Source organism: Lepidochelys kempii, chromosome 9, assembly GCF_965140285.1.
Source record: "Lepidochelys kempii isolate rLepKem1 chromosome 9, rLepKem1.hap1, whole genome shotgun sequence".
Taxonomy (NCBI): domain Eukaryota; kingdom Metazoa; phylum Chordata; order Testudines; family Cheloniidae; genus Lepidochelys; species Lepidochelys kempii.
In genome coordinates, this window is record NC_136388.1 from 64897584 (window position 1) to 64912212 (window position 14629).

Consider the following 14629-nt stretch of genomic DNA (forward strand, 5'->3'; position numbering starts at 1 on the left):
GCAAAGATTAGCAATAAATCATTTTGTCACAGTGCCCAGGAGGTTATTGCTTAGCACTGGGGTTTATAATGGAGCATTAACTCAGACAAAGGCAGCAGGAGATGGTGGTTAAAGTAACTGCTAGGGGTTAAACTCAATTGATAGGGGTAAGCATTAATCGTTGTCCTTTGGTACCAGTTACATGTCATTAGAAGACTTCACGAGCATACACATTGGCAGTTGTTAGAGCTGCTATCCAACCCTCAGAGGTTCAATTTTCTGAGTGGCTACAGCTGTGCCACCTTCTAAATCCTTGGGTCCTCATTTATTCATAGCATTAGGAATGCAAAATGCAAGCACACGGAAGTAGGCCAACAAGAGAATAGAAAGCAGGAACACAGAGGAACCGGTTTCTTCATTCCAGCAGAAAATGGGTTGAAGCTGTTAACTCTTTCAGAACAGGCCAAGTGGATCTGAGAGGACAGCACTGGCTAAGGAATGAGATCCCACTGAATTAAGACAATGCACAAATAGAAGCTTCTCCCCACAAAAGAAAATTTTAATTTGCAGAAAAATAGCTTCAGAAAACAGTTCAGCCTGATACCCTTAGGCATCTACATTTCCAGATGCATTATGTTCGGGTCAATATGCCTGGCATTGGAGGGCTTAGTGGCTCTTGGCCTTCAAATTGTGGACCAGATGCTCAGCTGGCATAAATCAGTATAACTCCATTGAAGTCAGTAGAGCTATGGCAATAAATATCAGCTGAAGCTCTGACCTTGTAACTTGAAATCCAGTCCAATACCTCCATAGTGGGGGGATCGATCAGCCTTCATGTCACACTCCCCATCAGTACTTGGCCTGGGCAAGCTAATGATTCAACCAGTGGACTAAATTCGGTGACGAATCCTGGTTTAGTGCCACCTGAGCCATGTTGCATATACACTAAGAAGATCTACATAGTGGTTTTCTTAAAGTGAAAGGCTTCACTCTTTGGAAGTTTCAAAGCTGGTTAACTAGAAAGCAGCAGAATGCAGTATAAAGCTAAACAGCTGCTGATCTATCCTGCTTGTGACATAATGAACCTCTCACATTAAACACAGGGAGGACCTCCTTCTTTGAAGGGAAAGCAGTGGTAATGGCATCTGTATACTTCTTACATTCTGGAGCATGATGTTGGTATAAGTAGGGGCATAGCGAGCAGATCGAGGGACGTGATCGTTCCCCTCTATTCGACATTGGTGAGGCCTCATCTGGAGTACTGTGTCCAGTTTTGGGCCCCACACTTCAAGAAGGATGTGGATAAATTGGAGAGAGTCCAGCGAAGGGCAACAAAAATGATTAGGGGACTGGAACACATGAGTTATGAGGAGAGGCTGAGGGAGCTGGGATTGTTTAGCCTGCAGAAGAGAAGAATGAGGGGGGATTTGATAGCTGCTTTCAACTACCTGAAAGGGGGTTCCAAAGAGGATGGCTCTAGACTGTTCTCAATGGTAGCAGATGACAGAACGAGGAGTAATGGTCTCAAGTTGCAGTGGGGGAGGTTTAGATTGGATATTAGGAAAAACTTTTTCACTAAGAGGGTGGTGAAACACTGGAATGCGTTACCTAGGGAGGTGGTAGAATCTCCTTCCTTAGAGGTTTTTAAGGTCAGGCTTGACAAAGCCCTGGCTGGGATGATTTAACTGGGAATTGGTCCTGCTTTGAGCAGGGGGTTGGACTAGATGACCTTCTGGGGTCCCTTCCAACCCTGATATTCTATGATTCTATGGTATGTATTCATGGGGGAGAGAGTGGGGAGATAAAGCAGCCTGCACTGGATCAGATGGCAGTGTACACTCTCCAAACTTAGGGTAATCTGCTGGGTTGGCACCACACTGCATACGCACACATTATCCTGAGCAGGGGAACTCAAGTAGCATGAGAAAAGTACATGCTTTGCTGGTGAATGAAAGCTGTGCAAAAGATGAGGTTCAAGAACAACCTAAATCTCAAATTTAGTTTCCCAAAATATTTTGTAGCCAAAAATCTACACATTTAAAATTAAGCAGGGTGTATGCAATTCCCTCAAGGAGCAGTTGCTGAGTTGACCTGAACTTAAAATAGTCAGGGGGAACTGACCAGGAGCATGAACATGAAATTGAAAATAAGGAGAAGCCTCTCACAATTCAGAGTCTTTGTAGAACAGCGACAGAAGAACATCACACCTGTATGGCTCTGGCAATGGCAACGTTAGCCAAGTGCGCCCCTTCCGAAGTGCCATGTGGGGTATAGCTGGAGTGGAGTCAGAGGAATAACACATCAAAATTATGGGACTGGTGGGCAAATCATAACCAGCAGAAGAAATGAAGGAGGGAAAAAACGGTTACCCAACTTTTCGTATCTGTTGTTCTTCAAAATGTGTTGCTCATGTCCATTCCATTGTAGGTGTCCGTGGCCATCAGAGATTTTTGCCTTAGCTTATCCATAGGGCCAGCTGTGGTGCCCCTTTGAGTGCCACGCTCATGTGCTGATATATCGGGCACTGCTGGCCCTACGCCCACTCAGTTCAGAGAGGTGGGAGGGCGGATAATGGAATGGACATGAGCAACACATCTAGAAGAGCAGTTATGAAACGGTGGGTAACGGTTTCTTCTTCTTCTTCTTCTTCGAGTGTTTGCTCATGTCAATTCCATTGGCGGTGACTCACAAGCAGAATCCTCCAAGGTGGACTCAGACTTTACCGTCTTGCAGTTTGGAGCACTGCTCTGCCAAAGGCAGCATTGTCTTGAGCTTGCTGGGTTAGCGTGTAATGTGATGTGAACATGTGGACTGACGACCAGGTTGCAGCCAGACAGATTTCCTGGGTCAGCACCTACACCAGGAAGGCTGACGATGATGCCTGTGCGCCGTAGTTATGTAATCTGTCATAATCGCCGGCGGGGGCACCTTTGCCAGCTCATAGCAGTAGCGAATGCAGGCTGTGATCCAGGATGAGATTCTCTGAGCAGATACTGCTCGACCTTTCATCCTGTCTGCCACTGCCATGAACAACTGCGTCGATTTGTGGAATGGCTTTGTTCTATCTCTGTAGAATGCCAGCACTCTCCTGACGTCCAAGTGTGAAGTCTTCACTCTTCATCCATCGCATGAGGCTTTGGACAGAAGACTGGTAAGTTTATGTCCTGGCCACTATGAAAATAGGAGACGACCTTGAGCAGAAACATCGGGTGAGGGCGCAGCTGGACCTTGTCCTTGAAGAATACCGTATAGGGCAGATCCGAAGTGAATGCCCTGATTTCAGACACCCTCTGGGACAAGGTTATAGCGACCAGGAAAGAGACCTTCCAGGACAGCAGCACGAGGAAGCAGGTAGCCAAAGGCTCAAAGGGAGAACCCATGAGCCTGGACAGTACGAGGCTCAAGTCCCAAGAAGGGACAGGGTCCCGGATGTCCGGACCCTTTAAAAACCTTACTGTCATAAGATGGGTGAAGAGAGACCTGCCCTGGAGCAGGGGATTCAACGATGAGATGGCTGCCAGGTGGACTTTGATGGAAGAGAAAGACAACCCTGGGGGCTCGAGATGCAGCAAGTAATCCAAGACATCTTGCAGCAAGGCCTGCAGGCAACACTCCGAAGCCCAACCCGTGAACCGTCTCCACTTTGCTAGGTAGGTTGCCCTAGTTGAGGGTTGTCTGCTGCCCAGCAAAACCTGTTGAACACAGGCCAAGCACACCTGTTCTTCCACACTCATCCATGCAGGAGCCAAGCCGTCCAATACAGCACCGCCAGGTTCAGATGTAGCAGGTTGCCATGGTTCTGTGACAGCAAGTCTGCGTGAAGAGGTGGGGGAAGAGAGGCAGCTGCCGAAAGGTCCAACAGCATGCCAAACCAGTGCTGACGGGGCCATTCAGGGGCCACGAGGATAACGCTCGCTCGGTCATGCTTGACTTTCACCAGGACCCTGTGGATTAACGGCACCGGTGGAAAGGCATACCAGCTGGAGCAACCCCAACCTCGACTGCGCCAGACCGGAGCAGCCCCAGCTCTGGCCACGCTGGGCTGATGGGACCCCAGCCCCGGTGGGGCTGCTGGAGGAACCCCAGTCCCAGCCCATGCCAGGCCAGCTGGAGGGACCTCCATTAATGGTTAACCGGTTAAACAATATAATTTTAATAATTTAACCGGTTAACTTTTTAAACAGATATTTACATCCCTATCTGGTACCGGGCTAAGTGCCGGTAGCTGGTGCTCTGAGACAGTGGCCGACGAGTGGAGCAAAGGGGGCATAGCCATGACTGGAACCCCCCATGCATTCCAACAAGGCCACTGCCCAGCTGCTGCTGCCACTGCCAGCTCAATAGCCCATTCTCGCTGCTGGGTTGTAGGCAATGGGCTGAAGCAACCCTCGGATCTGGCGGATCCCCCATGGAGGGGCTGTAGACACCTGAGTCTGCCTTGAGACCACCGATAACAGTGACCGGTACCCTGCATGGGGGGACAAGTACCTACGGTGTGCAGACTGAAGTTGGTGCCAGGGGGACTGAAGGCGGGAAGGAGAACACTGCCACGGCGTCAGCAACTGGGATCGGTGACAAGACGACGACCTGTGGGACGGTGATTGGTGCCAGTAGTAGGGGATCGGTGCCTTCCCTCTCAGAAAACCGAGTCAGGATGATGGTAACCATGACTGCGGTGCTGGTGACCAATGGCGAACATCTGCCAACCTGGAGGGAGGTTCCGTCTTCCGTCGGTGCATCGGTGGAGAGCATGTCATCGCCTCAGGGGATCTGTGGTGCTCCACTGCTCCCTGGGGAGCCTTATTGGCTGGCTTTCCCTCTTGGGAAGCCTTCTCCGAAGATTGCGGCACCTTCAGCACTAGCAGCGGCCTGTGCTCCTTCGACACCTGAGAAGCATGTGTTGGCATTGGTGCTGGCAAGGAAGTCGGTCGAATACCGCTTGCAGGAATCGGAGGACGACTTTTTATTGAGCTAATGGCCCCAACTGGAGAAGGCCAACTGCAGGGCTCTGGGGTAAGTGGACGGCCCAAGGTAGATCCTTTGCCCATTGCCACCTGGCTTTTCTTCACTGGTACTGGGGAGCCGTGCTTTCAAGCCTTCTTTTTTGGTACCGGCGACGGGAAGCAGTGCTGTGCAGAGCCCAGTGCTGGGGTTGCACTTTTTACCAATGTGGAGATGCTCAGTGACTTGTGCCGAGATGGCTCGGATGCTGGACAGAGGGCGCACTCCATGAGGAGAGCCCGGAGTCAAATATCGCACTATTTTTGCATGCAGGGCCAAAAATTCTTACAGATACGGCACTTATCTTTGACGGGTGCCTCTCCAAAGTACTTGAGACAACTGCTGTGAGGGTCACTAACAGGCATAGGCCTGCTACAGTCTTCGCAGGGCTTGAAACCCGGAGACAGGGACCTTAAAGTACAAACAACTAAACTATTAACAGGTACTTAACACTAACTACTAAGAAAAACTGTATAGAAGGCCTTAAGGCACAAAGTCCAAGACTGAGGGCATGTCTACACGGGCAGAGTTACAGCACCGCTCAGAGAGCACTGAAGGGAAACCGCTGCTGTGTGTTCACACTGTCAGCTGCCTGCACAATAGCATGTTCACACTTGCAGGAGTATTTGGAGCGTTGCACTCTGGGGAGCTATCCCACAGAGCATTTCTTCCTCTTCTGCCACTAAGAGTTGTGGGAAGATGGAGGTGCCATGGGGCATCCTGGGTCCTGTTCCAATGCCCCGTGATGCATTGCTTTGCATCCCAGTAATCTCTGTGCTTCTGTCTACATTTGGCTTTCAATGGTTTGTGTACTGCATGCCCTGCGTCTTCGGTCTACAGAAACAGATCCCGAACTGTTAACCAGTATGCTGCTCGCTCTGACCAACATGTCGCAAGTGGCAGTGGAGTTATTCCTTAAACTACAAAGGCAAGAGGAATGTAACATTGATCTCGCCACATGTACTAGCTACAACACGAGATTGCTTGTGGCCTTCAGAGACGTGCTGACCACAGTGGAACGCCACTTTTGGGCTCGGGAAACAAGCACTGAGTGGTTGGATCACATTGTGATGCACATCTGGGATGAGCAGTAGCTGCAGAACTTTCAGATGAGGAAAGCCACATTCATGGGACTGTGTGATGAGCTCGCCCCAGCCCTGTGGCACAAGGACACGAGAATGAGAGCTGCCCTGCCATTGGACAAGCGCACGGCGATTGCACTGTGGAAGCTGACTACTCCAGACTGCTACCGATCAGTTGCTAACCAGTTCGGAGTGGGAAAGTCGACCATTGGACTTGTGTTGACAGGAGTGTGCAGGGCCATTAATTGCATCCTGCTCCGAAAGACTGTGACTCTGGGCCACGTGCATGACATTGTAGATGGCTTTGCACAAATGGGCTACTACTCAATACTCATGAGCATGCTACTCAGTACAATACAGGGCACCTCACTGACCAGTATGAAAGATGCCTAGACAAAGAAACAAAGTTATTTATCCATGCAACATTCATTCTGGCCCTTTGAGCATCCAATCTGTGCACTGAGTGAGAAAAGAGTGTGTGCTCTTGTGTTGAAAGACTACCATAACACATATGCACATGGGGACAGAATTAAGGATTAGCAAGGTGGCAAAAGTCCTGTTTCAAGGCATGATGAGATGAACCTACAGTTTCCAAACTAAACACTTAGGTGGTGTGCTCCAAGGAAATACTGGCACACGTGTACTCAGGAACCGTTAACTCTAATATTGCTAGAGTAGTCAGCATGTACCAGGATAAATGCATTATTGTGCTAGAACCTGTACACATTCCCTTCATGGATGAGAGCACACACACACCTGTAGTGGATGAAAGAAAGCCTCTTCTAGGCTTGTTTAGCTCTACCCATCTAACAGGAAGGTTACATGGCAGCTGGATATTACCAGTGATCTTTGAAGATAATCCTGTCTATGGCATTAATCAGACAAGCCAGTCTTTTTCTACTCTCATCTCGCACTCTTTCCTCTTCCGCATGGTTTCCAGACCTGACCTCCAGGCAGAGTTCAAAGACTCACTTACTTACTTCACAGTAACTGTGATTCTGAGAGATGTGTTCTCTGTATAGATTCCACTCCTGGTGTGCATGCGTCCCATACACTCGGGCTCAGATTCTTTTGACCAGCGGTATCTCTTGGGGCTGTGCCTGTGCCCTCGCCCTCATGGGCCCCCACCAAAGGTCATAAAAAGCAAATCCAGGCCAACTGTCCCTCAGTTCCTTTGGCAATACCAAATCTAATTGTTAAAGGACACTCTAGTAGAGGAACGCTGCTCCCTATCTGGGTGTGGAGGAGCGGGGGGAAGTACATAAGAGACTTTTAAGGAATCTAGCTACCATCAAGTGGGAGAATACTGTGTGACTCTGTATGCGGGGATGGTTAGCTATTATTGTTGCCTGGTGGACTCCTAGAGGAGCTGATAGACAACTCCAAGCTCTTTAGTGACAGATAGTCCAACTCTCCAAAAATGATAATTGGTGTTAAGCCCAAATAGTGAACAGTTTCCATTTGGTAGAATGTGTAAGTTTGGTAAAACACTTTCCTAAGATGAATTAGTATATTTTGGACCTCTGAAGACGGTTGGAGGTTAGCCAGCTGGCATCCATGTGTAATGAAGGAGATGTACCTCCTTCTGGAAGAAGTAGTAAATGTAGTAGAGGATGGATGGATGGATGGATAGATAGATTTATACATTCCTAGGCCACAAAGGACCATGTAGTCTGACTCCCTGTATGACACAGGCCATAGAACTTCCCCAAAATAATTGCTAGACCAGATCTTTTAGAAAAACATCCAATCTAGATTTAAATATCAGTGATGGACAATCCACCACAACCCTTAGTACGTTTTCCAGTGATTAATTACTCTCATGCAGTACATGTTAAAAAAATTACAGCTTATTTTTGGTTTGAATTTGTCTGTCACAGAGTGGCAGGCCCCTGTGTCAGAACAGGTGCTCCCAGTCGAGCCAATTAATGCAGCAGGGCAGCACCTGGGCTATAAAGGGTCAGAGGACATTCAGTGAGGGCAAAACTGCAGCTTTCCTGCAAAGACACCCAAAGAAGAGTGTTGATGCTGGGGAAGATGGTCCCTGTCCCCAAGTGAGTTTTGTTTAAGGAGCCCTAAATTAGGGGAAAACTAGGGTGGGGCACCCTGGCCACAAGGAACTGCTCAGATGCCAGCCACCATGTTACAGTCTAGCTTCAACTTCTAACCATGGGATGGTGTTATACTTTTTGCTGCTAGCTTGAAGAGCCCATTATTAGGTAGTTGTTCCCCCATGTGGATACATATAGACTGTAATCAAGGCACCCCTTAACAGTCTCTTTTTTAAGCTAAATAGACTCAAGGAGTTCAATCTATCCCTCTAAATTCAGGCTCTCTCATCCTTTAATCATTCTCTGAATCCTCTCAGATTTATCAACATCACTCTTGAATTGTGGGCACTAGAGCTAGACACAGTATGCTAGCAGCAGTTGCACCAGTGCCAAATATAGAGGTAAAATAATTTCTCTCCTCCAACTTGAGATTCCCTTTTATGCATCCCATGATCAAATTGGGTCTTTTGGCCACACCATCACCAAGGGAGCTTATGTTCAGCTTATGTCCACCACAATCACTCAGATCCAAGAACCAGAATTGAGTTGGCCAAGGCAATGGTGGTGCTACATGATCATTGTGACTGAGCTCTGGCTGAGCTTTGTTAGAACCCATGGTATCAAAGCAATTGGCACATAAGCATAGATCATCCCGGGAGTACAGACACGTAGGAAGGCATCTGACAGGAAACCAGAGCTTTGACATCCCCCTCCCGGCCCATGCAGCAAAATGTAAATGGGCGACTATACCTCATATAATGGTGTCTTTGACTGACCACTTGTGGTTGGTTGCAAATTGCCTGCTGAGGTGGTCTGCAAGGACTAAGTGGAAAGCTCCTGGAGTAATTTCATGGTGAATGCATCCGATGAAGTGAGCTGTAGCTCACGAAAGCTTATGCTCAAATAAATTGGTTAGTCTCTAAGGTGCCACAAGTATTCCTTTTCTTTTTGCATCAGTTCCTGGGACTCTCAGCTTTCTGACATGGAGAGGGAAGGAATACAAAATATCAGCAGACAGGGATGAGCATGATCTAACACATTACTGAGGCATTGTCTGTCCTGATCTGACCTGTCCATTCCTTCATTACAGAAAGGAATGCTGTGCATGCCTGATAAATCGCTCTTAAACTCCAGCTTGCTTATTTCAAGGCAGACTTCCTGGGAAGTCAAGATGGTGGGTTGGGGGCGCCCCATGAGAATGGAAGCATTTGTCAGAAGCAGCCTGGATGGCAACAGTAGAAAAAAAGAAGGGTACCCCCCTTGCATATCTTTAGAGGATTCTAACACAAGTTCAATTATAATCTGCATAAGCATAGCATCTAGAAGTCCTAGTCATGGAGCAGGACCCCATTGTGCTAAAAACACTGTATAAACACACAGCAAAGATGTTCCCTGTCCCCAAATGAAAACTGGGGAAACCTGTTTCTTTTCTTCTAGATGATATATGTTGGGCAGAGAGATTTCAACCACTCACTGCACAGAGCAGGTGAAGTCTGGCATGCTATGTTACATAAGCACAGGAAGCCACATGCCCTAGAAGTCAGAGACAAGCTCATGATATTTGTGGATGGGTCTATAACTAGTTGAGATCCACTATGGGGAATGGCCATAGTGAACACCTAGGACTATTAAAATGTGCTCTAAATTCCCTACTGGAGAAAAAGGAATTAAATGAGAGAGACCTTGAAGAGCAATTAGGTGATATCTCCCTGCTATCTTCAGAGGCTGAAAATGAATATTCCACCTCTAAAAGTGGAGTTAAGTTAACAGGCACTTCAGGCAAAACCAGTCTCTGTACTACTATTGCATGGTATTAGTGGCCAGTACCATGAAGGGTATTTTCACCACAGAGAAGAGGTGATTTGGGTAGAGCTTACACTGTAAGATCATGTGACACCATAAAAGCTTTCGGTACTGGGATTGATGATACCAAGGAGAGCTGGACAGAGGCCATTCGTACTGATGTGGTGGGCACTGAGCTTCAGTACTGAGGAACCGTTATCATAGAGACTGGAGCACAGTGAGAATGTCAGTAGGATGCATTCTGGGCCTTGAGCTACCCCTTAAAGGGGAAGGATGAGGAGATATCGTTTTGCTATTACGACTCCATGAGGGTGACCTAGTTTTATGCCCCCACAGATGGGGTGGGAAAGGTCTCAAAACATCACACATTAACTTCAAATAAAAGTTCATTCTGTCAAGAGTTATTCTGAAAGTCTTTCAGCAAAAGGTTCTCCTGCTCTCTGAGAAGATAGGAGCCACACTTGTGGGCATAGCCACTGATGAGAAAGTAAAAAGCCATTTCTCAGATCCACTGTTTGAACATAAGTGTTTATTAACAAAGTCATTAGCCAACAACATGACCCCAAGGTTAATACGGTATTGGAGACAAAGGAACAAGCAGGATCTTTCAGAGGCAAGACACCACCATCTCTTGGTAACCATTGCTGAAAAAGGAAAAACACGTCAACATTTCCTGAAGTGTCTCCTTTTCGGAGGCAGAAAGAAAGTACAAACTACTTGGAATCATGATCAGTGTTCTCTCTCTTGTCCTCTGAGCATGGAAGTTGAAGAGCCCCGACCCTGCTTTACAACATCAGTGTGAAGTTCACTGAAAATATCCTGCTTAGGAAATGGAGTTCAGTTTCTTTTAACTGGATCTGAGTTTTAAAAAGGGTGGGAAGGAAGAAACATATCTCAAGAGAGTTCCTCTGCAGTGGCACTAAGGCAGTATTTTACATAATATAAACATATAATACACAGTTATGTACATCGCTACAAGCACAAAAGGGAAAACTGCATTTAGACTTGTCACAAGAAAATAGTGAGCTGTTAGCAATGCCCCAAGGGTGCTCAAAGCATCCATAAAACATGAACTTCAGCACAAAAATCTTCCAGCTACTGTGTGAGAATATCCTACAGAGTGGTACAAAGGAAAGCATCCTCAGGAGGTTTCATACTGAAAGCAAAATCTAAGGGGTCAGTTAGGCCAGCCTGTTACAGACCCTCAAAACCAGTATAAACAGACACCAACACAGAGGACCCAGCAGGTTCCTTAAAGTCCCCGAGTCAATATATACAATACCCTCGAAAGGTGTGTGCGCATGCATGCGTTTACACACACACACGGTGTTCCTCATTACACACTGCAGAGGGAAGTCAGGAATCACTTCTATGTGAAGGAGCACTGCTAAGTGCTATAATGAAATAAGAAAAGCAGAAGTGTTTGTGGCTTAGTTGAAGTAGACATTCCAGTATGAGGAAATGGATAGTGAACAGTGACATTGCACAGGACACAGACTCAGCAGCAGCAAACCACAGAAGTTTGGCAGGGACATCCAGGTTCAGTGCACTGTTGATTGAAGTCAGTTCAACCATTCTTTCCCTGTCCTTGTTTTGCTAAGGAGACGTCAGTATCAAAATGTAACACAGCTAGCTGCTCAGTCTACTTCTTCCCTAGACTACAGAGGTGTCAGAGGCAGAGCCTGCTATACTCTGCTTTCTTGGTCTGGACAATCAGAAGAATCCTTATGAACCAGTTTGTTACACCTGAACATTCCCTGACTTGGTTTGGGAGACCTGGGAAACACGATTGATGCTGCTTTCGATGAAGAGTTTCAAGCCTTGTAACCCCTGCATGTAGAGATATTCCAGATACCAGTTCCACCTCCTCCCCTATAGAAAAAGAAATATGGCAGTTAAGTGTCTGGGGCCATAGATGCAGTTGTAGCCTCTTTTTGCCTTAACCTGGAAATATGCAAATACAGACTATAAAAAGCCTGAATACACCTGCCCTGCCACATGATTATGCACTGCACAAAGATTACATCCTACCCCAGGCTCCCAAGTGACTGGATGCCTCATAGGATCTGACACTGAGCCTTTTACCTATAGGTCACCATTTCAAATCTGGCCTATCTTGATAGTGATCTAAAGTCATTATCATTTGGTAACTATTCAGGACCTACATAAATCCCATTTCTGGGAGACAGAAGCCCACTGGTTGTCTCCTTGGCAGGTCCAGCAAAGTGGTTGAGGATTGGATGAGCCATAAAACAGAACTCTCCGTCCCACAATGAAGTTACCCTAGTTCAGTTTTAAGGCACACTGACAGGGCAGCACAAGGGGAAGCTTGAACCGTCACTGCCCAGGCTGATCCTATTCAGTGGAGGATTTCTGTGTCTAGCAGCATTCACGGTCACTTTAGCAGTACGTTCACTTTAAAATTAAAGAAAAGAATGTACTGCTACCCCAGAATGTGAACGCTGTTTAGACTGGTTTCAGAGTAGCAGCCTTGTTAGTCTGTATTCGCAAAAAGGAGTACTTGTGGCACCTTAGAGACTAACTAAATTTGTTAGTACTCCTTTTCTTTTTGCTATTTAGACTGATATTGGAAATTCTGACAAGCTTAATCCATTTGTGAGAGAACAATTTCCCCAGGAGCAAATTCTCCAATAGTTAAGAGTTAAGTAAAACTTCTTGACCTACAATAAATGAAGCCTCAGGACAGAGGTGTGTAAGTCCACTGGCTGTACATGGCTGCTATACCAAAATGCTCCCAGACCAGAGTACACTGCTCTAGTCATCAGGTAACACACAGTCCTGTCCTCATTATGAACAGTTGGAACTCTGTAGTGAATGCAACTGAAGCAAGCTTCTCTGGATCCACAAGTGAGTCTTCATCTTTGATTGAGTTCTCATGTGTCATGACCAGACGAGAGCATAAACCGTCCTTTCAGGCTCCTTATCCTTCTCGTTGGACATGGTATTTTTGAAGATGGTGAACAGCACCCCTGTACTTTTATTACTAACCTATAGCTCAATACAGCCAGTTTTCACATACTATTTAAAAATAAACACATTACCTTAATTAAGTTGAAGTTCAGAGTTTTATCTTCGGGCCAAGCCTTGTGGAGGGGAAAAAAAAGTAAACAGAAGTCAGATCAGATAAAACCCTCTGTCCTGAGTTGTTAGGCCTCAGCCCTGCTGAGTCCCCTTAAGGCAGGAGCTCCGTGAGTGCAAGGAAGCTATGGCAATTGTGAATATGCACCAGGATGGAGCTGTAGCATTCTCCTGACACCAATCCATAAATAGCAAGGTACCATGGAAAATACTCTGCCAGAAGTCAATACTTCTGGACAGAAACAAGGAATATTTATAAACTTATTGAATTCCTGTGTCTCAAAGGCTAAGGAACCACCATCTCAACACTACCAATGGGAGCAAGAATAGAGAATCCTATGAGGCTTAGTTTATTGCCTCACTGTTTCAGGGACTGTTCTCTGAATCTGCTGCAGGGCAGCACCCTCTGGTGCTCTGGAAAGATTTACTCAACAATGGAGCATGTTTTCAGGAGAAGCAGGCACTGCAGACAAGAACTTTTCCTCTCCTTTGTTTTGCTAACAATCTTTAAACCTGTTTGTGGTTCCCAAGTAGAGAACAGTCAGTGATTCTGGATGAGGAATGCTAGCACTGCCCATCAGCAATGTCTTCTACAGGGTGTGGGGAGGTATAAGAGGACCTCAGGACAAAGATGGAAGGAAAAGAAATATTTTTGGCATAGAATTCCCTCAGGGAGTATAAGCTGCACCCATGCACTGAACGTTCAAGGGTAGGATAGGGCATGGCAGTTTTCAGAGAATGCATATGATGCATGTCCCTTGCTTTGTTTGCATTCTGCATGGGCTCCTTTTGGAAATTCTGCCCTGAGACCAAAGACTTCTGGTTTAAAAGCAATATTTTAAAAAGTGTTCTAACACACACATGCAGACTTTGATTTTACATTAGAAGTATTGTCAAGGAAATTAGCGGTGAGTGACTAGAGAGGAAAGGTGAAAGACAGTTAGAATAATGTAATGATGTTTCCTAAACAATGGAATTGAAGGCTTGCCTACACTTGAAAGTTAACTTGGATTAAGATCGAGAGTGAATTTGGAGCAAAATAAATAGCTCCAAGTGTAGACATTTATTTGAGAATAAGCCCCTCTCCCTGCCCCCAGGTGAGCACTGAAGTTAGACCTCTGAAAACCAGAAATACAAAGTTAAGATACATGCCACACCCACAATGTGACCTTAACTCAAAGATAGCAGAGTAAGGTCCCAACATGCCAATAAAACACATACCAGCACTTCCCTTACAGATGCTGCAAAACCCTTAGTGCTCATGTGCTGTCTTGCCAAAGTCTAAAAACCTGTTTGCTGTGGCAAAACTCAGGTTTAAGACAGGAGTAGCAAACAGAACCTACTTACACTTGGCCTACACTCCAACACTGAGGGTATGTCTACACCGCAGTTAAAAACCCACAGCTGGCCAGTGCCAGCTGACTGGGGTTCACAGGGCTCAGGGTAAGGGACTGTTTTATTGCGTTGTAGACATTCCAGCTCAGGCTGCAGCCCAAGCTCTGGGACTCTCCCATCTCAGAGCCCTAGAGTCTGGGCTCCAGCCAGAGCATCAACACTGCAGTTAAACAGCCCCTTAGCCTGAGCCTCACAAACCGAATCAGCTGGCATGGAACA

General features: G+C 46.5%; 1 protein-coding gene across 3 annotated transcripts in view; it reads right to left on the reverse strand.

Moving 5' to 3' along the window:
• Positions 1-10425: 10425 nt before the first annotated feature.
• Positions 10426-14629, reverse strand: part of CENPI (centromere protein I) — a 28830-nt gene continuing 24626 nt past the window's right edge. For all 3 annotated transcript variants that reach the window (XM_073360816.2, XM_073360815.2, XM_073360817.2), the window contains 2 exons: positions 12979-13020; positions 10426-11788 (listed from right to left, as the gene is read on the reverse strand). In XM_073360816.2, coding sequence (XP_073216917.1) covers positions 11657-11788; positions 12979-13020 — 174 coding nt within the window. In that variant the 3' untranslated portion in view covers positions 10426-11656. The remainder of the gene's footprint in view (positions 11789-12978; positions 13021-14629) is intronic.